Genomic DNA, 26,818 nt, shown 5'->3' with positions numbered 1-26,818 from the left:
CACAGATCTACGCAAGTGGAAATGTAAGTAGCTACAGCCAGGAAATACTCCATGTCGTCGAGCAGTTTAAAACAAGTATTTCACCCCATAATACTATGGTAGTCTTGCAGCTGAATGAAATGCAACTGCTCAAATTTTTCAAAAAGGGACAAGAGGGATGAGCCTGGATACACGGTTACGGTGCCACTGGCGGAGGTACCCGGCAGGCACCCAGCAAGCTGCTCAGCTCAGGATTTAACTGTTACTTCCACAGACAGCAATCACAGAAAGTGCTCAAAATTCTCAGGTGGATGGAAATAGCTTTGCCTCGATACATCAGAAAAGTACAGGTGTCCAAAGTAACCATCTCTCAAATTATTGCTTACTTAACTACATAAACAGCAGAACATGAATGACGGAAGGGATCCACACGGATCGGGGAAGTCGCTTCCGATATCATGATTCCACACTAATGACTATAACGATCTTAAAGATCAAGCTAAGTACAATACATATAAAAAAAAAACAAAAAAAAAATCCTGTAAAAGCAAATGCGTAGAAAATAAACTGTTATCAAGTATAAGGAAAGCACATCGGCAGCAGGCTGCGAAGGGGCAAGCGCCGGAGGACAGCAACAGGATTCCCGGATCCAACAGCCCTGGTGCAACTGCTTTCCACACTGCCCTCCCGTTTTCACGCTCCTATCAGCGTCCCCAGAAGCACAGAGACACTTCACTGTCTGGAATCTGGCACAGGCAGACGTGCAGGAAGTGTGTACTCCCAATCAGCCGGGGTATACACGCCCGTTACCAACACGCACAGCTACCGAGCGATGCAAGAGGGAGCGAGCACAGGCAGACAGACAGAGGTAACTTCAGAATGTTTTAGCATTGCTCTTTTGGAGCTCAACGTTATTGCCATGGGCTAATACGTCAAACGATACAGAACAGGCTAAACAGCATACAACAGATACACGGTAATTCCACAACTCAACAGTACCCACTACTCCATTTGGCAAAATATTTATTTATAATAAATCCGTTCAAAAGCGGTTGGTCACAAAGAACTCATTTTACATTTTTAGGCTGTAACAATGCTTTTGGTAGAAGTAAATAAACTGTCTCTTCCTTACACAGTGTACAAAAACAAAGAGACACTGAAATTACGTTTAACAATAAAACACGTGAAAACAGAAGAATCGGTAAGACGAAGGCGAAAGCAGTCGGAATCTGTCTGCGCACCGGCAATGCTGCCATGATTATTTACCCGTACAAATCCTCAGCCCCACTTAGTTATTATCCCCAGCATAGCTCTTAACTGCAGGTTTACGCTCCAGGAGAGGAATCTGATGCGATGTAGCAGCTCCAGTCACTCTTTCACAGTACTGCATGTCAACACTGGGAATGGTTTCTGATATGATTTCAACTGCACACAGTACTTTAATAGAAAAAAGTTAATTACTCCCACTCCGTAGTTCCTGGTGGCTTTGATGTCAAGTCATACATCACCCGAGAAATGCCAGGAATCTTCTTAATCTCCGCCACCATTTTTAACACAACCTATTGTGGAGGGGGGGGGGAAAAAAAAAAAAAAAAGGAAAAAAAAAAACATGAGAAGGAAGCATGTAAAACAAACTTGATGAAAACTATCCGAGAAAAGTTTTAAAAATGGAAAACTTTGTTCACACTAATTCTGTTACAGACAAGAGAGAAAGAACCTATAGCTATTAGCATATTACCACCAATTACAAAATAAAATCAACTTAAATAAACCCTCTAGCTTCATGGTATTTGCAGTTACATTTGGAACTCGCTGATTTTTGGCACTGATAATAAACCAGGGTGTCAATCACAACACACTTCCCTCAAGGCAGCAGCTCTTCAGCTTCAAAACCATTTCGTGAAAGTTCAGCAGGAACATATGGAGTTATGTGTTACTATCAATCGTTTTCAGACTTTTCTCAGACCATCATCTGCAGCTGAACCACCAAACACAAAGCAACAGCTGGAGTGAAGCCCCTTTCAAAACAAAAGGGAGCTCTAAAGGTAAAAAAAAGCCAAACCAACCAAACAAAAAACCAGGAAGAGATCCAAAGGAAAGAGTTTCCACTGAGAGTTATTCTCCAGAGTTTACAATCAATTCATGTTAGAAAAAGTATTTGAGATGAGAATTTGCTGATCCTTAGAAGTTCAGCTTCCTTAAAAATCCCAGAGTTCACAAGGCTGCCACTTCCATGACATGCTGTTTTATAGTGCAGGCATAAATTAAACAATCCATTGCTCTCCATGGAAAAACACAGAACATTTTTCATCAAATATTTTCCCCATAAATACAGGTATCTTCCACGATCTCTACTGTTTTCTTACCACCTTATTACCTAGCCTTAAAGCGACTATTTTACATTTTGAAGAATGAGGGGCTTTTTTTGTTTGGGTGTGATTTCTGTGGTGATTTTGTTTCTTTTTTTAGACACAAACTTCAAGGTCAAATGAATCTTCATTTTATATAACGGAATAGTTTACACAGTAACTGAACGTTGAATTGTTTCTTTTTAAATGGACAGAGGCTGCCTTAAAGTAGAAGGCTTCAGTTACATACAATTACTAAACAATGCCTTTATGCTTTTAAAGTATGTTTAAAAAAAAAAAAAAAAGTCAGTCCTGTTCTTCATCTACTCTGCATTCCCAGAGAGACAAAGTACTTGAAACTGGACATGGATAAAGTTTCCCAGAAAGATAGGCCTGAACTTGGCTCCTAAATCATTTTAATGGGCAAAATAGAAAGCAGGTTCCAGTAAAATCAGAACTGGTAAATCAAGAACAACTCTGTAAGTCTGGACATTTGCAATTACTGATACAAAAAATTAATTTCACAATCCCAGGAATGCCTAGGGTATTCTTTCATTTTTAGTTGATGGTATTTTGGCTCAACTCTGCCAGAAAACCTTTAAGTTTGTCATACCCATTTGCCAGCTTCTCATTTTGTTACAGTTTTTTCCCCCCAAAATCACCATATTCTTCCTAACGAATACTATGAAAGAGACAAAAAAAAAAAAAAAAAAATCGCAACAAAACCAAAGTCAAAGCAAGCAATCAAGAGAGAGGGAAGAAAGTCAAAGTGAGTCATCTACAATACTAGCTCACGTTGAAAAGGAACTCGAAAACCTGTATTACCTCTTCTGGAACCTCATTACCAGGAGTTGCTGCAATACCAGTCATAAAATCACTTGTAATAAAAGTTCGAATAACCACAGATCTTTGACAGGAAGGCTGTTTCTGTAGGGGGTCCCGATCAAAATGCAACGGTGTCAGTATTATTGGCATCTGGCTAATTTTTCCGGCATAACCTTCAGAAAACAGTAGCACAAAGGGCATTAATTTGGTTTAAAGGCACAAGCGTGATAGAAGGTTTTAGAGCATTTCCCACGTTCACTTCAAACTACGCACTAAGAGCTACATTTCCATCCTCTGGCCTCTTTTCCCGACCGCTACCACCCCCCAGATCGCCACCCTCGGTGGCGCGGGCACTCAAACTACTCAAACTGCCACTTGACACGATCTTCAGCGTTTGCAGGCACGCAGAACAAAACCAGCTGATCTCCCTTATCCCTGTAATTTGCTGTGAATGCGATTTAACACTGACTTCCCTTCCCACATAACAAAACCAAGAGGTTTTGTCCATCCCCCCCATCAAGCCCAATAACGAGCCCTTCACAAATATCTCTGTCTTTGACATATTTAAGAGAAAGGTCTTCTCTTAAGTGTCCTTGTTGCCAGTGGCTAATAGGTAACTCCACACAATCATCTCTCGCTTCTGTGGGGTTATTTTCGTGGATTTTTTTTTTTTTTTTAAATATGCCCTTCTGAAAGCCAATACCCAGACCCCCTAACTTCACTGTTTAAATGATCTAAAAGTTTGAGATCCAGGTGCGTGGCAGGCTGCAGCCAGTCTAACACTGATGCAGGCTCTCACCCTCCGCTTGCACCGGCTTGAGCTACCGGTACAAGGAGTCTTTTTCACTAAAAAACTCAAGTCTTATTTTTGGGAGTGATTCATTCACACAAAGCCATGTGTCACCAAAAGTTAGCGAGACACATCTACAGTTTTACAAACACAATTGACAGTGTTATCCTCAGCCTTTTGAGGCTGTTTTTGTACAAACTATGGTAAGACAGCCTTGCTAACAGAATATGTATTCTCAAAAATAGACATCCTTTGTAACTTGATTTATACAAAATGCAGGCAAGTCTGATGAACTGATTCCCACACATATCACATCTTCAACTGTAATTAAAGTTTTTAAAAAAATGAAAATAACTGAGCCTCAGAACAACTATATTCCCAGACGCTGCCCGTGAACCGTATCACAGGGTGCCGCACGCTCCCTGGATGTTAAGACATTGAAGTATTACTGTCTGCTAGCCTGAAGTGGTTGGGTTTACAAATACAGCTTTTACTTCAAGAAATATGAAACCACTAAAGTAGTGAACATCATGACCACTAGAAACTTTGTATTTGGGCTCTCTTCTTTCCACAAATAAACATGACTTAGAAACTACCTCAAGTTTCTTTATACAGTTTATTTACTTCAGGTAAATACTGATGACTGAAATCAGCAAAGAGAAGTAATCTGGTTGACTTTCAGCTGGTTAACAGTACTTTTTGCAGAAGTTTGCACTGCAGTGAAGCACCACACCTCTGAGCTTCGTGACGTGCCAGAGGCAAGCCTCAATCCCCCCAAATCCCCTAAAATTAATTCTGCTAGCAGAAAGGCCAGCAATCCCTGTCCTCTAACTATCAGCTTCAACTTTCAGAAAAAGCTCTTGCCTGTCACCCCATTAATTTATCACTTTTTTGGAGATATTGGAGAAGCTCATAGATTTTGACAGCATCGCTGTAACTATACCCAGTTAGGGTTGCAGGGATCTTGAAACAAGATTCTAACCCATGGGATGAGGCCAAGTACCTACCAGACTCCCTGAGAATATTGTGAGCCTCAAAATCAGCTTGACGTAAAGTGCTGAGGACTCCTGTTGTCAGGAAAGTGGGGGTGACATCTGTAGGAGGTTCTTTGACCGGTGGACCGAACACGTACACCACCCTGGAAAACAAGCAGGGTGGTAGAAAAAACACACTGTGCGTACCCAGAATAAAACAGATTGCCTGAAGACTGCATCTTCAGTATTGCAGTGAGAAAATAAAACTAGGGAAAAAGTGTAAGGTTTGGTTCTGTTCCTTACCTACTAACTAGAGCTTAATAGAAGCTTATGCACACATTCTACAAACTCAACATGCACACTAGCTTTGGAAGTCATACGAATTTATTTTAGTTTGCTAGAGACTAGCAAGAGCCATAACATTACTTAAAATAATAATCCTTTGAAAAAAGAACAGAAATACCAACTCAGTGGTATCACAAAGGGTGTTTTAACTTTACTGACAACAACGTAAAATTGAGAAGATTATTCTAAGAAAGCTACTTAAGTGCTTACAATTTCTATCTTCTCTCCCAATAGAAAACCACTGAAAAATATTATTAAATAGTAAACCTTATTGTTAAGGGATAGCTATGTTTTCAGCACAGGGCACTAACACCGCTATTTATAAAATCTACATAACTACATTTTTAATAAAGTATATTCTAAATTCCAACCAGTCACATCAGCTTTATCTTTTAAATTTCAATCAATGTGTTTTATATGTTGCAGAACAAAAAGCAAAGTGTAATATTGTCTGACTGGCCTCGCAAAGGGATTTACTAGGATGTATTCACACAAGTTCTTTGAGTTTGTAGATACAACCCAAGAACACTTGTCTAAAATCCAAAGCAGAAAAGTACGCAAGCTTTACATTCTGTATTTTTGTTTGTAATACAAAATCTGCAAGCATAGCTGGGCAGAAAAGCAACTATTTCAGTGCACTCCTCAAACTGCCAGCTTCAGTGTCCCCATAAACAGCAATGAAAGATTCTGAAAACATACCCTGGTACAGCAGAACTCCCAGAGATGTGGTATATTAAGGAGGGTAGTATTAAATCCAAAAGAGCTTGAAGACAGCAGCAATGCTGTAAATTCAGCACATACTTTGAAATTGCACACACAATCCTGATTTTATGCCTTCTGTAGTTCCCTCTGCATTTAAAGTACCACCTTGCAATTCAAGATCTCGCCTTTAAGAATCTCTCTTTCACTAGGTGTCACTTATGTGACAAAATTACGTTTTGATATAAGCAATTATAAGCAGTTTCATCAGAAAGTCTACAGCCAGGCAGTCTGCATTCTCCAGAACTGATTTAATGTCTAAGCAACTTCAGCTGCTAGAAAAGTTATGGAATCAAGTAGCTAGAAAATGCATATTCACAAGAGAGCTCAATTAAGATTAAACTGCCCAGCTTTGGAGCTTTCCTATGTGCCATTAGAACTGACAGTCCCACGTAAATTCCCTTTTTGACATAAGGCAAAAAAGTACTGCACAACACTACAACTCATCAGCAGGCGTGGAATCTTTCAAACCAGATTTTGCATATGTTACATTGCATGTTGTCTAATCAAGTGCTTAAAAAAAAAAATAGGAGATAGGTTATCAGTTTCTTTTTCAAGCTAGTCATTCCAGAAATAAGCCTATGTTTTGATTTATTGCGTATTTGTAACCTCTATATGATACACTTGTCCCACATACAAAAAAATTCTACCATAGATTAAACAGGAGAATGATTGTGCATGCTAACATTCCATACATTAATAAGATTATTAGAAATAAAGATAATTCAAAATGCTTACCTGTTTATGTTGTGGCACATGCGTGGTATGAGCCTGGCAAGAAACATAAGAGACTCCCAGTGAGGAGCATCTTTACTAGAGATCCCACAAACATAGCTATATGAACGACAGTCACCCTGTAAATTATATAAAAAAAAAAAAAGAACATGAAGTTTGTCTGCCAAAATAGGTCACAGTACTTTGCCATTCATCCCGTAGGTTACAGGACCATACTTTATGTCAACATTTAGCAGACACTAAGCTGGTGAAATCAATATGCTAAGAGGTACCAAGTGAATGAGAAAATATAGAACTGTATTTGTGTTGTGAGCTAACAAGAGCTTATAAAAGGAAAATTTTCAGAATGGAAAGATTCATAGAAGGTGACCTGAACACAGGGATTGACTGCGTATTGTTATTTTGACTGCATCATCTGAAGAAAGCCTGTGATGAAGTGTAGAAATCTGCGGATGATACTGCTACTGAAAATACTAAGAAAAGCTGACTGAACGGAGTTACAGAAGAGACACACAAGATTAAGCAGCCAGTAATAAAAGATGTAATTCAATACTGATAAAGCAAAGAAAGGTACTTTACAGATATGACTACCCAGTGAAGAAATCTTCCAAGTTACTGCACACCAGTCCTTGAGAATGCCAGCTAAGTGTTTGGTGACAGAAATACAAACCAAATACTAAGGACAGCCCACAAAAATTCCAGTGGCATTAGCAAAGGAGTGAAAGAAAACATGATGCCACTGCACAGACTCAAACGTTCCCATATCCTGAGCAGCCTGCACTGCTCTGGTGCCTTCCCTGACAAGGAGGAAGATACGCTACAATTACAAAAAGCATAGGCAAGAGCAGCAAGCATGTTCAAATGTAGGAAGCAGGGGGGTTTTTTGACCAAGTCTAGGACTCTTGAACCTTAAGAGGGGGCAACAGGGTTGCAGCAGAGGTCTACAAAACAATGAAGTCATGAAGAAACTGGCTGTAAGTGACCAGCATGAGTCAACCTTAAGGATATCCTCAAATACAATACTTGGCGTTTACTCAAGTGTCTATTCAAATGACTTGACACCTTTGCACTACACCAGCACTGACAAATGACATTTGAATATTATCTTGAGTCAAGCCCTTTATTTTCAATCTCAAAGCAGCAATTATTATGCTTCACTGCATCTTGCCACACTGCTAGGAAGCAGCATTCAGAATCGCCCTGGAATGAATCCACGTACCTGCACTCCCACAGTTTTGATTGGTAACAAGAAGGCATTCAGTGAATGTAGGCTTGTAATCTGCATCAGCTTCTCCTGGTCTTCTTCACTTGTACACGCTTTGACCCTCTGCAGCAAGGTATGTGGCTGTGCAATGGTGCAGAAAAATAAAATTTTAATTAAATAAAGGCCCTAAGCACTCAAACAGAGCTTATACAATGCAAATAAAATTCTTATTTAATTAGCTGTTTGCTTAAATTTCGTCCACATTTAATCCTTGGAATTTTTTAAAGAATACTTTTCATTTAACAACTAAATATTAGCAAAAGCAGTTTTATTTGACTGGACTGCATGCAGTTTAAGCTGAAGCTCTCGAAGGCTGCAGGTGAAGCTCTTTTCCTATGCTCGTTCTCTCTTTCACAAGCTATACTTTTCATTTTTGTTGTTTATTTCAGATATAGAACAAAGTAACATCCTGTTACGCCACACTACAACTCAACAGGTTTTCAAGGAGATGCTCCCCTTCAGTGTCTGAGAAGTAAATTTAAACTTAGGACTTAGACTTGGAGCAGGCCTCTAGTAACAACTTTCGAGCCGCCTGCAGTTAGTTCAAAAGGAGCTTACAGTAATCATGAAGGCCATAACAGTTAAGAAATTGAGAACTTAAACACTGTTGATTAAAAACTTCAGGTTTCTGTCCAGGACATCTGGCAAGCACTAATTCATTGCTCCTGCACTTTAATTTAGACATTAGGGCATGCAAATCTTGAAAGTTACAATTCTTCCAGGGAGGGAAAAAATCTCCAGGAACCCTCATCTGCACAAAGTTTAGTTAAACAAAAACTTATTTACTGTTTGAAAAGTATATAAACACACCTTTTCCAAAAATTGTTTAACACTTGCACCAGTCGTGGTGTGAAAAACTCTACTGTACTATACTGAAACAGGTAGCTAGGCCTGAAGCCTCATTGATTTTGAATTTATTCACATACAGTTAATGGCAAGAAATTGTTTTAGATATGATGAATAGAATGCAGGTGTTCTATAAAATAATACGCACAAGCTGCTCATTTGTCCCATGTATAGTCCTTACCATGGCTGACTTAAACTCAGTCCAGCTGAATCAACAGAAAAAGAATCATGCATCTTGGTTTTAAGGCATGAGAATAGAGGAGAGTAAGTAATTAACTTTTAGGACAGGTAATATTGAAAAGTTAGCTATTTTGGACTAGACATAGACCAACTGGGAATTAACAGAATAACTTGAATAATTCTCAGAAGTTCAAAGGTGATCTTTGATGTCTAAGAAGACAAGTGACTATGGTGACCAAAGAACTTTCTGCCTATGACCACTAACTTCAGAAGGGGAGCTGAGACGAGACGGAAAGAACCAACTGAGACAGGAAGATATATTGGACTTTTGAAACCACTGAAGAACAGAAAACCTTGGTGTTCTCCCATGAACCCTCAAACAGCTTTTGACAATTATCAGTTGCCTAATGTTAAGTAGAGTTGTATATATAGAGGACGTTTCTGAGCTATCCTCCGCAACTCACTGAGGTGATGGGCCCAACTCCGAGTTGTTAATAAAGCAAACCTAGAGAAACCCAGAGTCTGGTAAAATTCTTTAACATATACTGAATGGCTTCAAGTAAATTGTACTGGAATGCATTATTCCTTGAAGAGCAGAAAAACCGGGTTTAAACTTTTAGCAGCTTAAACCTTATTGCAGGCCACTACAGAATGATCATACTACTTTTACACATATTAGAATTTAGCAATTTCGTTACCTTCTTAACACTTGCAGAAAAATCTGCAACTATTTTCAAAATGTTGTTTGTTTCAGGAAAGTCTTTGCACACATAAGGCTCTTCAGCACATATCACTCTGATTGCTAGACCGGGACCTGCAACACAAGGTTGAAAAAGCATTATACTAAATAACAGGAAAGCTGACTTTCATCTAAAAAAATGTGACAGCACCTGGAACAACAGGTCAGTCATTGAGCACAGTATGCTCTGTCACTGTACCTATACTTCAATTGGCTTAGCACCCTACAAGACATAAAATACACAAGCAGTTTATTCTGGAACAGTATTTCTGTTCGGTACCTTCAAGCACTGTTTACCTACACCTTAAATTGGCTGGTTGTTTAGAGCAGCAGTTAGCGGTGATGAAGTGTGGTAGGTGGCAAGCCAAAGCCAACAGGAACCTCCTCCTTCCCTTCGCTAGGCAACCGGGATCAAAGAGCTGCTTCTAACATACAGCTGGGTCTCCACTGTGTTTCCAGACCCCTGACGGCTTTTTGACCTTTTAGCTACTTAATATAAAAGCACGCGTAATTTCCTGGAAACGTCTGAAGACAGCTTCTTGCATTTCAGGTGATGCTGGGGCACTGGCACAACTACGCGCTCTGCCAGGGATCACTACACACCCTGCAGGACAACTTTTAAAACACACGGACAGAAAAGCATACCCCTTTGAAAAGGACATCGACTTTGCGGTATTATATGCAACTTTGATGTTTTCTGGTGGAGAACTGTTGTTATTCCCCATGCAATCATTTTCAAAACAGCAAATGCCCCTTAAAGGCAGGCAGATATAGGCCATTATTTCAAGTAAGAGACGTTTGACAGCTCAGGCACCATTCAGCTACACTTCAATGATAATTCTTGCTTTGGCTTATACAACTAAAAGGAAACAAATGCAGCTAAAAGCAAACTCTATTATAAAACTTTTAATCATTATACATAATAAAGCTACTCTTAAATGCTCTTTCCCTGAAAGAAGATCCTGCTTAAGTAAAAACTCATAAATCCATCAATTTTTTTCCTGTTTAGAGGTGAAGTTTTATGCTCCAACATAAATCTGTTCCACAGGTTAAGTATATTCTAAGTAATACTGATGTGATCCATAGTCCTTCTCTAAGTAGCACAGACCAACCCTCATACCTGGAAAGGGATGCCTTGAAACCAGCTCTTCAGGAAGACCAAGTTCTCTCCCTAGCACTCGTACTTCATCTTTGTGAAAGTCTTTCAGTGGTTCTATTACTTTACCCTTAAAAAGAGAAAAAGCAATTTACATCCCAGCTTACATATTCCAACAAAATGCCTCAAATGTTCAGGTTATGGCAGTCAAACTGGCCTGCTTTTCACAGCATCAGCTGCCAACACTTGCATAAACACTGGAAAGAAAAGTATGTGTGAATGTGGGCTTTGTAAAAACAGTTGCAGGACAAGGAAGTTTAAGTTTGTGCCAGAAGTATCAATAGCTCGAGGTCAAGCCTGCTCTGACTGCCTTCAGTAGTTCGGACCTTCCTTCTCTTCCCTAGATGTTCAAACCAATCCAAAAGCACTGAAAATATTTTGTACAGTATTAGAAGTGTGAGTCGGCCACGATTACTTTCTCTATGGGGCACTTCCTAATAACCGAGTACCTTCCAACAGGGTTATTATGTGATGTGTCATGTGCTGATTCTTTCTTATTTTATAATACGGTTGGAGAACTTACCATTCTAATGTCAGAAAAGGCAAAACAGGGCAGTCTCCCACACTTACTTCATATGCTAATAGTTAAGAGCTCTGCATGAGAAATGTATTCAAAAAGCTTTTCTGGACTTTGGACTAAATAGACCAACTGGGAGTGCAATCAAAGGGACAGGACTTGGGCTGCTTATCTTCAGACAGTTCAACCTCCTGTGTTCGTACCATCTTCAACCTCCTGGCTGTCATCCATAGTTGTCCACGTTGGGCCATTTCAGAAAGACTGGGGGGGTTCCTAAAATTGACTACTGGCAAACAGATGGTGTGCCAGCAGCGTACTGCAGGCAGACAGCCGGCCAGGTTACCAGGAACGTGATGCAGCAGCTGTGTAAGAACAGGAAGAACTCATCCCTGTAGGTACCTGAAGGAATTAAATGGGTTGAAATCTAGGGATAAACACATTATTCTCACACTCTCTCAAGGGAGAGAATACTATGCCTGCAGTGCTGAATGTTACTAGAGGTTCAAGAGAAGGAGAGTTTTGGCCCTCTCCCTCAACAGGAGCTGATTATCTTTTCACTAAAGCACTGCTACGTCCACGATGTGCCAGATCTGGACCTTTGGTGCCTAAAGGTTATCCACTGACTAGTGTTCACAACAAGATACAACAGAAGGAATAAGTGACCCATTACACCATGAATTCCAGATGAACCAGAATAAACTTGTCTGAGGAGTCCTGAACTACTCTCCTGCTAAAGGCATGTGGTATTGCTCTGCTGCCTTACTAGGATGCAGATTTGTTTTAAGGGCTATAAAGTAAAAGAGTGAGGAAACAGCTTTCAGCTTGCAGATGAGAAAACCATTATTCACGCTGAATGAATCCACCTTCAATCTGTTGACAGCTTCCTTAGTATCCAATGCTGGACAATATTCAAACAATTTTGACTACTTTGGAAGCGCAGCAACTAGAAGGAAGTGTAATAAAGTGCAAGATATTACAACAGAAACTAAAGGGCTTCATCAGAATAGGGTCCCATCAGCATGGGACAGTCATACCAGCAAAACAGTTGTTCATTTTTGATACTTTCACATCTGTATCCTCATTTTCATTTACCTCTTCTCTTAACTTTCGAATCAGCTCCGTGTCATTATGATGAGTTTTGATGACTTCAGCTTTGCCACTTGCAACAAGGGAAGCACTTTCAATGAGATCAGGTCTGAGGGTACCCTGAGCAAGAAAAACCTCTTCAGGTTTCAGATTCATCTCTCCGATAACTTCATTGGCAATCTATAAGATGGAGAGAAAAAAGAAAAGTGTTAAGATCTACATTTTGACTGTCAAAGGTCTAAAGGAGGACATATCTCAATGTGATGGTGGATCTGGTACAATGCTTGTGAACCATGTGGTGACCACTGAGCAACTGCCAAAAGTTTTAGGTGTACAGTAACGTATCAGTGGCTGCTTAGGTCATCCACAACTTAAGACCAGTGATGCCACTGAGTGCACGGTGCTTTAGAATGAAACAGTCTGACATAAAAGATTTATCTAGATATCATTTAAAACAAACAAACAAAGCCACAAAAAAACAAACACACCAGCCAACAAAAAAATTATAAACATTACCTTAACAAAGGTGTCACCAATAATTTTTCTTTTTTCTTCAGGACTTGTAGTCATATTCAAGGTCTTGCTAATTCTTTTGCGTGGAGTTCTGTCCTCATCCGAGATGGGCAGAGTTGTTGTACCATTATAGAATGAATGAGCTGCATTCACCACTGCATAAAATTACAGGAATTTTTTGGCAAAAACAGTAACGATTTTTATGCAAGGTTGCAAAAAAATAAGTTTCATTCTATTGCTTTAAAAAAATAAAAATCATTCCAGTCCTTTGACTATTTAACTGCATTAAATAAGGCTGTTCAATACCTCAAGAATTAATTGTAACAAAACCATTTTATTTCTCTTATTAACCTACTCTAGAGGGCATTTTTTTCCGTATTATGAGGCTAGGCAACCATGTGAAAGTTGAGTTCTTGCTTCCCCTCTTAGATTATAATTTACTTGCTTTATTTAAATAGTTTACAGGATGGTATTTCCCCAAGGCCTTTCTGCAACCCAAATTAAATGATGCACTACTTACTCATGGTACATTATGCCTCTTAATTTAGAGAGGCTCTCAAAGCAGAGATCAGCTAGGAGGCTCTTCGGCATCTTTTACCAGCACTGAACTCCATGACCTACAGAAGGAGCATTTCCAGTAAAGGGATTCCCTTAATTTGTTACTCTGGCAGCCTGCCAGAGTCCAAGTTTATTGGTCTACAGAGTGCAAGAATAAGACAGATTTTTTCAACTAAAAAAACAAACAATAAAATAAAATAAAAAAAAAAAAAAGGCATGTAGAACAAAGCTTAGACTTTGCTGCAGCGGGATACTGCGGCCCAACATGCAAGGCGCTAACGTGCAAGCTCCCCGCACGGTTTCACACCGTCTGGCTGGCAGGAGGGATTGCTCACCTAGTGCTGTGCCTCCTGACCAGAACACAAGAGTCACTTGCCACTGGTACTTACGCACAGCCCCAGGAACAGGCGGGCAGTGCTTGTGAAATAAATTAGCCAGGCAGTGTAAAGCAGCTCTCGCTGTTTGCGCAACTCAAACGTACACGATCTGTCTTCTCTGAGCTCCTCATACTTCGAGTACCAAGAAACTCTAAACCTTCTCACCAGCCATGACAAGGTACCTTCCTCTCTCTCATAACACATTGCTTCTCAACAAGCTACTCCAAAAACAACTAAAATGAACCTGTTTAGGAGCCAGGAGAGTGAAAAAAGCAGCTTGAAAAACTAAATTTTCACCGTAATAGCGTTCAGTCACCTAAATGAGCTCAGTTTAAAAAGGAAGAGATTCAGAACAAGAAAGCAAGCCCCAGTGGAGGACTGTTAACCAAGCTACTGAAGAAAACTGCAGTCCAATGAGTTTTGCAGCAGCTGAAAAGGATTGCTCAACCATCGGCCGAAAAGTGACTGAGGCGCATATCCACTGCTTTGCTGTGCCCCAACAGCAGACACCGGATCTCAACAACTGAAGAGATGGGTCAGTTCACTGTACGCGCCGATCAAATAAGTAAGGATTAATATTTCAGGTCTGAAAGTCTGTGAGTAAGCCCGGGTGGTTCCAAATCAGCAACTCTGCTCTGGTACGTAAAGTCTAAGAACTGCGAATATCAATTCAAACCAATGAAACAAGACACTGAACATACATTTTAGGAGAGACTGGCCACATCATCAGTGGTATCAGGCACACTGAACAAAATTATGGTACCTTTAACTTGAATCCCAAGTTTTTTGAGTGCCTCCTCCACGGACTGACTCTCTCTCTTGCGCATAAATCCATTATCTATGTGTACAGCTATGACCTGATCTCGGTTTAAAGCTCGGTTCAGGAGAGCAGTACACACTGTTGAGTCCACACCACCACTGAGTAAAACCTAGGGAGGAGGAAAAAAGGAAAAAAAAAAAACAAAACAAAATTTGGTCAGCTGTCTACAGGGAAAGCGTTAACAAATAATTCAAATACAACTGGGAGGATGAGAACAGACTTACAGATTTGGAAGAAAGAAAAAAGTCAAACAGTGCTTCGATCCAATTGCGCAAAATTTCTAAAATGTGTTTAATGTATCACACAAATCATGACAATTCTGCATTTTTCAAATTAACCTCAGTAACTGTGTCAGTGTTTCTGTCAGGCTTTTGCAAATAATCTTTCAACTTCAACTCAGCTACTTACCAGGACTTTTGATGAGCCCACTTTCTCCTTGATATCTTGAATGCACTGAAGTTCTCTGTTTTCCACTGTAAAGGTACCACTGCATCCCGCAATATCATAGAGAAAATTCTTCAGGATCATTTTCCCATTCACCGTGAGGCTAACTTCAGGGTGGAACTGTGCTCCATACAGTTTTTTAGATTCATTTGCTATGCCTTCATTGGTGCAAAGAAACAAGCACGATGGGAAAAAAAAAAAAAAAAAAAAAAAAAGAGGAAGTGAAATGCATACCCAAAGTCAAGCATACGCTTTTTGAATGATTTATTCTGCCACATTTTTGCACAAATCACCAATCAAAACGAAAGATTCTGGCTACCATTTGGAACAAGGATACCGTTACATATCCAGAACACACAATCCCTCAGAAACCAGGGAAAACACGCAGACATCCTAGGAGAACCACTGTGAAAACAGGAAATCAATTAACATGAATTCTCCCCTCGCCACAGGATACCTCCCACAAGCCTGCAGGCAGCCCACGGTGACGTTTGTGAGCACCACTGTCCTCCTCCCCAAAAGTCTCGGGAGGGTTACTCTGAGTAGATCACAACACTGCACTTGCACCAAGAAAGAGTTGGTCAGACCGGGGTTAACAAAACAGCAGAGAAACTGCCCAATTCCTCTGACCTGCCTCCCAGGGATGCTGTATCACCGCATTTTCGGTCTCTGCTGGAAGCCTGGCTGCCCTCTTACCAGCACTGCTGCGCTTGCTTACGCACAGGGAGCCACAGGAAAGAGCCCAGGGCAAACAGCACAGGGAAGGGTATCGGATTGGAAAGGTACAGCTCTGCTCCTAATGCCTCCATAAAGCGGGCTCGAAGGTATCGGAGCTCTGGTGGAGCTTGCACACTGGATGCAGCAAACTTCACACAGCAAAATGATTTCTAGAGTGATCTGAGTAGGCATGAGTTCCAGATCGTTTCAAAAGCAAGCCAGAATATAACGCATGCTCCATCTCATCTTAACAGTAGCTTGGAAAGAATCTTTCCATAACAAAACATCTTTTGGTTTTTTAAAAAGTCAGTTTTTCCTCTAGTTACCTGTCTGATTTAAGAGCAGTATCTTATTTTTTAAAGACCGGGCTTTGCCAAGAAAGGTTGGGCCAGCTGATCCTTGAGGTCCCTTCCAACCGGGGATTCTGTGATCCCACGACTTGTACTGTTACAGTGCAAAACCCAAACACCGCTTACACTGCGCACTACAGTACATGTCTTCCTCTCCCCTGCCTTAAGGGCACACAATATTTTATTTCAAAGAGAAACAATACATGCGTATGTTGAAATTATCTGGAAAAATAAAGTTACATTTTCCTTAAATCACCAGTTTAAAAACAAGACCGTTCACTTTCATGCCTATTTGTCTCTATTATCAGGACAGCACAACATGCAAGCAGACGAATACCAGAAATTGTTAAAAACAATTCACTCACTTGGCAATTAAATATCACAGATAGACTGTTCCCATTTGGTACTGTCTGCCGTATTTTTTCCTTTAATGAATACTATCAAAAGACAATTTCAGTATAAAACAAATACCTGCTATAATGTTCCCAGACTGTGCAACCACTTTGAACCCATCAGCTACTTTATCCACGCTATCTCCGTGAGTGAGGAGCACAAGCTCTTCCTTCTGAAGGCCCCTAAACAACGATTAAAAACTAGAATCAGTTAAAAATAGAACAAAGACCTAACTACCTGCATTTAGAAGAAAAGCCCTTAAGGACCTCAATAAAAGCACATCTCGATTGACCAGGCCCATTTGATACATATGCAGGATTTTCTTCCCAGAAACAGCTCTCTGCATCTCCGAGATGTTCTTGTGCAATACATCCTTCACGCAAGAGGTAATTTATCTTAATTCAGAAAGGCAGGGTTTTGTAAACACATCGATATTGAAGTATCCTGTTGGACACGTAGAGCCATCTAGAGCCAGTCAGGATACTTGGAGTCCTGCTTTTTATTTCAATGAAGTTTCCTTGGTCAAAACTAAGCATTTTCAGGACAATTTGGGCACCTCAGACTTTAGGTAGGGTATGAAGTTCTCCTGTAGCCCTGCAGGGGAAAGTTAATAACACTGGAACTCTAGGTATGAGTTAACTATTAGAACTACTACGAAGAACGTGAGAGGCATTGACAAACTACCAAGAAACGTAATTCTGGTTTTCTAAAACATCACAAAGCAATTTTAAAGGAAGGTAGAAAACGAATGGTTTCAGACTGTCTATTACCTTTCAAAAAACGGATGGGTGCCAACTAATACAAGAGTAATGCACTGCGCAGCAGGAGATGACGAGAGCTGAACACAAAGGCTCTCATGCTGTGGCACACTTTCTGGTATCTCAATAAAGACGTTCTACTTTGAAATAAGGGGTTTACACAGTATCCCAAGCAAATCCACCTGAATTTCTAGATGCAGTTGAGAAATTATGCCTAAGGCTTTGTTTAAATGAGTAACTTGCTTACTCATGAACACAGCTGTAAAAGTTTTATTAGAAATCACAGACAAGCATGGGTGCAATTTCACTATCTTCTTTAATACAAGCCTCCCTCTCACCCAGACACCAATTTCCAGACTGGTATTTCTGATATTGTTTTGATAACTTAAAATGTCTATGCACCTGAACAGCGAACATGTGTTATCCAGGGTAATGCTGAACACTCCGTCTTCTCTAACACTCTTCTTATGCACCGTACCTCCAAATACCTTATTCATCATCTGTCAAAACAAAAATACTACATGAAAAAGCACCACACAATCTAGTACCACCTTATGCCTCAGTCTGCCTACGACTGACAACAGCCCTCCAATGCATACCAATCTAGTTTTTCATGATTGCACTCACTTAATACATTGTTTTACAAAATTGTAAGAATTTTCTTCAAAATGGAATCACTGTCCTGCATTGGGTTTGCTCCCTTCCACCAGCCTTCTGTCAGCATAGCTGGGGACCGCTGCCGCACACGACAAATTAACATGCAAAATAATGCACATTCAGTAGTGTGCATCCGCTTGCACTTATAAACAGCCGCTCTGCAAATCAGCTGAGTGGCTGAGGCCAGTCACCATACAAAGAGTTAAGCTGCTGAACAAAATTCTGATTTATGTATTCTTTAGTTAAGGGCCCTCCAATAGGCTTGAACTTCTCAGAATCTGGCTCCTCAGCTCTGGTGAACCAGTTAAAAACTTGAGTCTATTCCCTTAGTGTTATTTTTGTGACTCTTAATAATCCTTCCTGTATCAGAGTAGTAAAATTCTCAACCAGGTTTTTTTCTTTCTAAAACCTCACCTTGGTGTTCAGAGTTGGGTATCTATATTTCAGATTTCAGAAGTCTCAAAATAAAGACTTTTTCCTTGCAAATGTAACTGGCAACTTCGCGTTTCACCTTCCAGATACTTTACTTTTCAGAGACTTAAGGCTTCATTTTTGAACTGGTTTGTTATTATACTTACTGCGCTTGACTGATTTCAAACTTTTATAATGTAGTAGTGCATTAATACACATACTTGATTAATTTACATTAAGTCAGCCTTAAGGAACACCCCTGCATGCGGCTAGCTAATGTGGTTTTCAATTTGCTCGGCATTTTAAGGCACATTTTAATATAACACACATTTCCCTTTAGAACAGGGAGTGCCAACATTGTTTCCGTCAATTACCAGCCTTTCTAAAGGAGTTTTCCCAGCCATTATTCAGCACCTCTGAAGGTTTAATAACTAACCCTGGAAAAAAATAAGATGCACAAGCAGAAGTCACACATCTAATCCATTCTTTGTCTCCTTGGAAGTTTGTTTCTTCACTCAGCTTGGATCTACCAGATCACTGCAGGATCACCTCTTGGTCCCAAGGTAAATGAGTGTTTTGTTGGCAGGAAGGTTTAAGCACGCTTACGAATTACGCTAGAAACATTCCGTGCTTGAAAACCGAAGGGAAAAACTATTTCACTTGTTCACATGAGGTTCATGTTTTCCAACACCAACTAGAGAGAATTAGTTAATGACTGCCAGGTTACCTCTATTGTGACAAAAAAAGGCAGTGTGGAACTATTCACAGCAGTTAAGCAAAGAGAAACCATTTATGCTTTTGATATGGCAGAGCCAAGAGGAGAATCCACAGTATGCCCAGGTTATCAATTAGCACTTTAAAAATATCTTTTGCATACACGGCATACTGCTTATATTTGAAAAGCAGGTCCTTTAGCAGTTCATCTTCAGTTAGTATCAGAAATGAGGCCTAGAAGACGGCTGTAGATAAACATATCTCTCAACTGCACCTGCATGCCGTAGCAGATTCCAAGAACCGGTTTTCCTATTGTAAATATTGCAGGGTCGAACCATGGTGCATCTTCTGCATACACAGAGTTTGGTCCTCCAGATATAATGATAGCTCTGCAGACGAAAGATAAAGAAAACTTTAGCTCAAATATACAGTTTATCTAAAAATCTCTTTATATGCTTTCAACACTGACATTGGCAAATAATAGCCTTAGAACTCTATGGATTCTAATATAAATTTTAACAGATACCCCAACATATAGCTTAACTTTGCTACGCTACAGCTGTCAAAATCAGCAGCTTACTAGAGAGGCATTTCATCAGTTTAAACAAAAGTCAAATATAGACCATCTTTAAAAGTGACTGTATTCTAAATTCCTCATAGCCAAGTGTCAACTATGAGAGAAGCAAGATGGCTAGGATCAAATGCAGAGTATTAGCATTAAGATATATATACTTCATGATGTCGGTGCCATCTGGAGGGGAGCTGAATTCAGAAAACAGACTCCATAATTTCTGGAGCTGCTGAAAAAACGTCCTTTAATCCACCCTGATTACAAAGTGAGATGACATTAGCCACAGGCTGTGAATCAAAAGTCCAATACATACAAGCATTTGTGGTTTGCAGTTAATACTTTACATTATAACAGAAAATTAAATCTTTTCAAAGGGGAAGAGAGACCTTTGCAAACCATGATGATTGGGAAAATTGTGAACTACAGAAGTACCAGCCAGTTGAGCAATGCTTTTTGGCCTCCACCCAGGATCGAATACGGGTGTACCAGACCTTGGACTCATGTACTGTTTGTTTCACAGAGAACATCAAATTCATTATTCAGAGCAAGAAATGCAAAATGGCACGAGAGAGAAGCTGCACACACGGGTTTAAAGGCATCTAATAAAGCTTTCTTCTAGCATTACTCAGAGCGTTTGTCATGCAGGTACTGACAAAGTAGCATTTTTCTGGTTTTAAGCAGCAGAAATGGGCAGTGTGCTTGCACCACCTTTATCACCAGCAGAAATACTGATGCAGTAACAAGCCCACGTACCGAATGCCACCTCTCAGCTGCAGTCAGGCAGGGTACTTGCTCCCCCAAGGCATGGCTAGCTCTCTCCTGCAGCCCACCTCTGCCTCCCCCAGCCCGGGCTCCTCTCTCCAACGCAGAGGACGAGGCGGGGGGCTGGCTGGGGGCACCCCTTGGAGCCAAAGAACGGCAGTGTGCAAGCTGGAAGAGGCAGCATTTATTTCTTGGTGTGTGTTGGGATGGACAAGCGAGCTTTGGAATAAGCATACAGCTGACATAGGTGTAGCTTTACACCAAACAATCCTGCTGACTAGGACCTGCTGTACACATACAGGCACTTCTGTCCAAGTTGGAGACCTGCTGAATTCCCTGAACTCAGACCCTGCTAGAAAGAGCCTGAAAACTCTTAATGCCCGGTGGTAATATTGCTTCTCCAACTCCACGTACAGAAACATTTGCATTGGTGCCATATGCACAGAACACCATTTAATATTCATGAAAGGAAATACAGCCACACCTACAAATTGAACATTCTTCCAAGATGTCAAAACCGCTATATGTTGTTCTATTCAAAAAGTAGAGTCTTAAAAATCTGCTTTTTTCCGTACCGACTAAAATCCTACAGAATACAGGAAGGTTAGCCAATGTGCCCAAGTACTAAAGAAAAAAATGAGCTGAGGGTGAGAGAGGAACCTGCATCTTCTCAGCTGTCCAGGAGCCATTAAAACCAGCACGGGACGTAGATTTTTAAGGTTTTACTGCAACACCATGTAATTTCTTACCTACCTTCTTGTGTTGGTACGAATATACATTCTTCTGTTTTACTTACCTTAAACCACTTCCAAAACAACCTGACCTAGCTTTGGAAAGCCTATTTGCAGGGGATTAAAGGCACATCAGGAACAGCATAAAAATACCACGAGTAAAATGCATGCATTGACACCCCAACTTCAGGGCTTACACCAGAGCTCCGTGCCAGAATTCAGCCCAACGCCGGCGGAGCCCCCGACTGTGGCACCTCCTCAGCCCAGGCCCAGGGTCTTGCGGGAACTGCTCACCTTTATGTCGTATTTAGATGGAACTTGTCACTAGAGATTGTTCTGAAACTATGAAAATGGAGGAGCTGGCTTTTTAAACACAGCACGTAAATACCAATTGTTCAATCTTGCTGCCTGTCTCAAAGCTTAGCACAGACCAAAGCAGAGCTCCTCGGCCCACTCAGCGCACGAGCTGCAACCTGGAAACCTGACTGTTCCCATGATATGTGGAATATATGTATCAAAAGCTTGCAGTAAAGCCACAAACTCATGGGCACTGAATAAAGGCACCCAAGGGCTGGCGTCAGTGTTTGCTGAGCTTTCCTGGATGCAAATGATTGACTGAGGCTGTGGACACAAAGCTTATTGACCAGTCCCGGTAACCGATAACCTGAAACCACTAACCTTAACCTTGGAAAGTGACCTTGTGAATGAAGAGGTTTTGCCACATTTCAGAAAGCAATTATTTGGAATTACAAGTTCAACAGGTCTACGCATGAGACCCTGAAGAACACTGAACTGTAAAAAGAAAAGGGGATAAAGTCTTCCCGCTACAAACCTGCATCGATCTCAGAGCAGGCCTGAGACAAAACATCATTAGTACGACCCACACCTCAAACCCAGCGCACAGGAGACGCAGGAAATCTTCTTAAAGCAGGAATTAGGCATGTCCATCTTTTAAAGACTTGATTGTTGGAGGATTATAAACAAGATCTGACAAGAAATTATTTTTTGGAACACTCCTGAAAGAGAAATTCTTCACCGCTACCCGACAGATCCAGCAGTTCCTGCGTTTTCTGTTCTCTGTGTTTTCAGAAGAGATCAATAAGTTCCTATTTGACTTACTAAAACATACTGTTTACTGGTTCACTAATTATCATTGATTAGAAAAATGCAAGTCTGCAGCAAAGCACTGTCTTATCTGCTGTAAGGCACAACCGAGAAGCACACATGCAACGTATTTCTAGATTTGTACCGAACTGACAAGTAAGGTCTTTGACGATTTATAGACTTCAGGGTATTTATTTTCCCCACACAGAAGAGAAGCACACCCTGGTAAGCCTAATAAAACAAGAAAAATAAAAAGTACTAAACTGAGAGACCTTTTTCTTGCTGCAAACAATGAGTGGTAGTTTCAGTTAGTTTTTTTCAGTTGCTTCCCAGAAACAGGTTGGCATGATTTACCATAATACCATCAGTACTGAAGTTAAAGTTATTTAAAAAAACAAAACAAAACAAAAAAAACAACAAACTAAGAAAATATTTTTTAGAAACTCACAAGCTTGTTTTCTTGATCAACAGCTACCCTAGTTTAACAGGTAAAACTAAATTCTTGCAGATACATACTTAAAATGCAACCTATTTGATTACAATTATAAATGGAAATGATTAAAATGACATTCAGGAGCAAACACACAAAATTGATACTGCTGGACAAGTGTCCCCCCGCAGAACTCGGGTGTTGCTGTGGATAAGCTCAAGATGCAACCACTGACGTGGTTACAACGAAAGCTATTGCACGTAAAACCCCAGGCACTGCCGCCAGCACCCGCCGGCAGGAGAGGACAAGCAGAGCGTGCAGGCAGAGGGACCGCGGGAAAGGACCTACCGGAACCCTTGTTCTCTGATGGCAAAGGCTGGCGTTTCCAAGGGGAAGATCTCGGACTGGACGAACAGCTCGCGCACCCGACGGTCTATGACTTTCCCGTACTGCGCTCCGGCATCGAGTATGACGACGGCTCCCTCGTAGCGGTGCTGCCCATCCTTGAGCTCCGCGCCGGCGTTCTCCGGCTGCGAACGGCACGCACGTCAGCGCCTTGCGGTGACACGCTGCAGACCGCGGGCTTTAAGCCAAATCTCCCAAAGAACTAACATCTGCAAAGCCTGCCTGTACGTTAATTTATGGTTAAAACAGTAAAGACTAGCCAAGAACCTTCGAAGTGGAAAAATTCCTCAAGTTTCTAAGGACCCAGGGATGCACTGTCAAGATAAAGGGGCTATGCAGTAACACAGCACATCCCTCCCAAGCAGCTACACAAACATGACATCCCCATCCCCAAAAACAAATGTGGCACAGATCAGGGAAGAAAAAAAATAAATGTTAATAAGCTAATGAAGGCAGAGCTTTCCATAAATAAGCCGCCATTATGCCCTGTTCTCCACTACAGCCACTCCAACTTTTTCCATTTTACAGTTCCATATAAAACCCAGCATACCCCGTGATAATTAAGAGCATGTGCCTTTTTCTCAAGCAAAACAGGACAACACAATGTCAGAAGAAAAATGTTTTTCCCCACCACACTACCTCATATGCTGAACTTTCACTTGACATTACCTCCTGGAGAGAATAAAAAGGAAAAATTGAGAACAAATGTCTCTGCTAAGTGATTTTAAAAAAACCCAAAACAACTTTTGAATGCAGCATTCAAGCAGATTGCATATTGGAACAAAGCAACGGTTCTGTCTGACACTGTCACATTCGAATTGGTTGGACAACTTCAGCTAAATCTGAAAGAAGGCTAGAAAACGCAAGGACAAGTTTTTTCTTTTTTCAAAAGCAATTGTGAAAAGAGGCAGCTATTATGTGGAAGTGTCCTTATCGGAGGATCCTCAAGGAAGAACGTGAACACAATTGCACTGTAAGACACCAAGAAATTCATGCAGAAAAAACTCTGCTGCTTAAAGAGATTGCTTACTTTGGGGGTGCTTCCCCCTGAACTTAAGGCTTACACTGTTCCCTTGCCAATGTAGTTTGATGAAGGAAAAACCAGAAAGGGTTTTACTTAGGCAAACACTGCCTCAAAACACATTGTGAAGCTTACGACCGTTTCAGGTTTTAATTATGGCATGTTGGAGCTGTTCTGCATGTCTGTAGCAGGCAACACATCCTTCGACCCAGGGCTCACAGCAGGTTCCCACCATTGCTGCTCAGGCTCCGAAGGACGCTGGGGCAGCCTGCATCACCCCCTTTTCAGCCACGGGTCATTCCAGAGAAGAGCATCATCCTGCTGGGACACATTCTCCCCAACAAATACACAGCAAAGGCTGCCTTTGAGCCTTCTTCCTCAGCTACCAAGAGACACTGCAGGTACCTGTCTTCAAATTCATCAAGGAAGGCAAGCACGCTGGAAAATTCTGAAGTTTACACTAGCTGGAAGAGATTTTATCCTTAAGTTTATACTAGCTGGAAAAGGTTTTATCTAAATTAAAGGACATAAGCAAAAAAAATAGCACCAAATCCCTCAAAAGCCTAAATCCACGTTAGAGTCAGTTACTCAATTTCTTTCCTTCGGCTGGTAGCTGAGTGTGCCTGACAGGGAGCTCTTAATTACCTGAATCTTGGGCTACACAACAAAAAGGGCACATGTTGGAGGAGAGAGGACTTCAGCAGCAAACGCCCCTTCAAACCCCCTGAGGTCAGATGGAGAGAGGTGACCAGGACTGCTTCCCTTCTAGTAGAAGGGAGGCAATCACTTTTAGAGTAATCCTGGGCATTTTCACGTAGCAATTTCTAAATTAGCAGTTCTTGCGAGAAAGACCAACATCCTCATTCTCTCCTGATCCCATCTTGTGGCAAACGCTATTCCTCGCAGGGCTACTTCTTACTAAAAGTCTTTAATTGTTTCAGAGGACAGGCTGTAGCTTGCAGCATGAAGGGACAGAGCTCTGCAGCCCTCTCGGCTTGGTGTCTGAGATTGTCCGCTTCCACCTGGCAGAGAGCAGGGGGGGATGTAAGCAGCCCCCCCCGGAGTCCCGGGTACACAGCCAGCCCTTGCATGGATGGGTCCCGCCTGCCAGCAGTTTCCCAACCTGCAGATCACCCTTAAGAACCTGCAGAATGAGTCAGAAGAAAGTAGTACAACTCTGTGAAGGCAGCTTTTACCTTTTACAATTAAAAAAAAGAAAAAACTAAATCCAAGTTATTGTTGGCATCAGCTCAGCTGGACTGATGGCTGAGCATTTACATCTCTAGCTAGCAAATAAATCCCGTTTTCAGCATCCTGCCCTGAAGGCACCGAGCTGCTCTGAGCAGCCAGGTATAGTGAGCTGGGCCCAAGCAACAGCTCTGGGGGAGATGCATGTAGAAACAAAAAGAGCTCAAAGTTACGTTGGGAGTAGTCGGAGATACGTCACATAAGGCGGCATAAGTCTGTATCTTAGATGAACCTGCACCTTCCTCCGTTCTCCTCAGCGAAAGCAGGACAGCGATACATGCCCCTTCGTCACAGGAACGAGCCGGACAAGGCTGCGGTCACCCAGATGGGAGGATGCAGCCCGAGCTCTGGCAAACCCCCTCACAGAGCCGTCCCTGCTTCCCCACTCGTGGGGAGCGTAGCACTGTCTCGCCCAAGGAGCGGAGGAACACTTTCACACACAGCTGCCTCAGCATTAGAATTACATCTTAACCATTTACACGGCCCTGAAAGACGGCTGTTTAAGGCTTCAAGTAACAGCTCGTTGCCCAAGTTTTGCTGGCAGTCTGTTAATACCCTCCCCAAAATCTCAAAAGCCAGTGTCTAACCATAGTTCAGAAGGTTTTTCCTCAGATGATGCTAAGGGCTTTTGGGCTAAAATCCAGTGAAAGCACCGCATCCATCGAGCAGTGCAGATCTTACTGGGAACATGTAAAATGAGCAAGGCAACATGCACCTCAGCAAACAAAAAAAAAAAAAAAAAAATCATTCCATTGGTGGCCTAATAACTTCCTCCTTGCTTAGACATGGGCTTAGAGTAAACTACGGGCTGAAATAATTTTCTCCCAGTACTACACAGGTGCCCACTGTCCTCCTCTCCTGTAGGCAACCTTGCCGCGCATCCCCAGCGTACCTCCAAGCAAGCCCCGTCCCAGGGGTTAACGCAGGCGACTGTCACCACACGGACTGTCAGAGGAGGTTTTGTACTTCACTTTTGAGCTAAATTAGAACTGTTAGGAGGTTCAGCTCTGAAGAGAGCCCAGGAGAAAAGCTACCGTAAATCACATGGAAAAGGAGGAAGGAGAAAGGCAGTCAGTCAGTCCAAGATCTGACTTTATTTATTTGAAGGCACAGTTCCAAGGGTAAAGATTTTGAACTCAAATTTAACATGGGAAACTTCATTTAATAAAATCAAAAAAAGGAACAGATGTTGCTAACGTGCAGCCAACATGGCAGTTTAGCTCATGTGGTTGTATACCATACGCACGCCAGGAGAAAGATGAAGAGGATCCCAGACAGCCCAGACGCTGCA

At 41.4% G+C, this 26,818-nt stretch overlaps 1 protein-coding gene across 1 annotated transcript in view; it reads right to left on the bottom strand.

Moving 5' to 3' along the window:
• Window positions 1-985: 985 nt before the first annotated feature.
• GMPS (guanine monophosphate synthase) overlaps window positions 986-26,818 on the bottom strand; it is a 28,203-nt gene continuing 2,370 nt past the window's right edge. Inside the window, exons 2-16 of the mRNA XM_033000043.2 lie at window positions 23,202-23,383; window positions 19,530-19,644; window positions 17,876-17,973; window positions 16,794-16,897; window positions 15,220-15,413; window positions 14,755-14,920; window positions 13,060-13,211; window positions 12,550-12,723; window positions 10,905-11,010; window positions 9,744-9,859; window positions 7,975-8,100; window positions 6,759-6,874; window positions 4,950-5,080; window positions 3,153-3,325; window positions 986-1,538 (exon numbers count right to left, since the gene is read on the bottom strand). Coding sequence (XP_032855934.2) covers window positions 1,437-1,538; window positions 3,153-3,325; window positions 4,950-5,080; window positions 6,759-6,874; window positions 7,975-8,100; window positions 9,744-9,859; window positions 10,905-11,010; window positions 12,550-12,723; window positions 13,060-13,211; window positions 14,755-14,920; window positions 15,220-15,413; window positions 16,794-16,897; window positions 17,876-17,973; window positions 19,530-19,644; window positions 23,202-23,383 — 2,055 coding nt within the window. The 3' untranslated portion in view covers window positions 986-1,436. The remainder of the gene's footprint in view (window positions 1,539-3,152; window positions 3,326-4,949; window positions 5,081-6,758; window positions 6,875-7,974; window positions 8,101-9,743; window positions 9,860-10,904; window positions 11,011-12,549; window positions 12,724-13,059; window positions 13,212-14,754; window positions 14,921-15,219; window positions 15,414-16,793; window positions 16,898-17,875; window positions 17,974-19,529; window positions 19,645-23,201; window positions 23,384-26,818) is intronic.

The sequence above is a fragment of the Tyto alba genome, unplaced genomic scaffold, assembly GCF_018691265.1.
Source record: "Tyto alba isolate M040663 unplaced genomic scaffold, T.alba_DEE_v4.0 Super-Scaffold_10, whole genome shotgun sequence".
Classification (NCBI taxonomy): Eukaryota; Metazoa; Chordata; class Aves; order Strigiformes; family Tytonidae; genus Tyto; species Tyto alba.
Note: the sequence above shows the minus strand (reverse complement) of the source record. Positions and strands in the feature narration are given on the sequence as shown.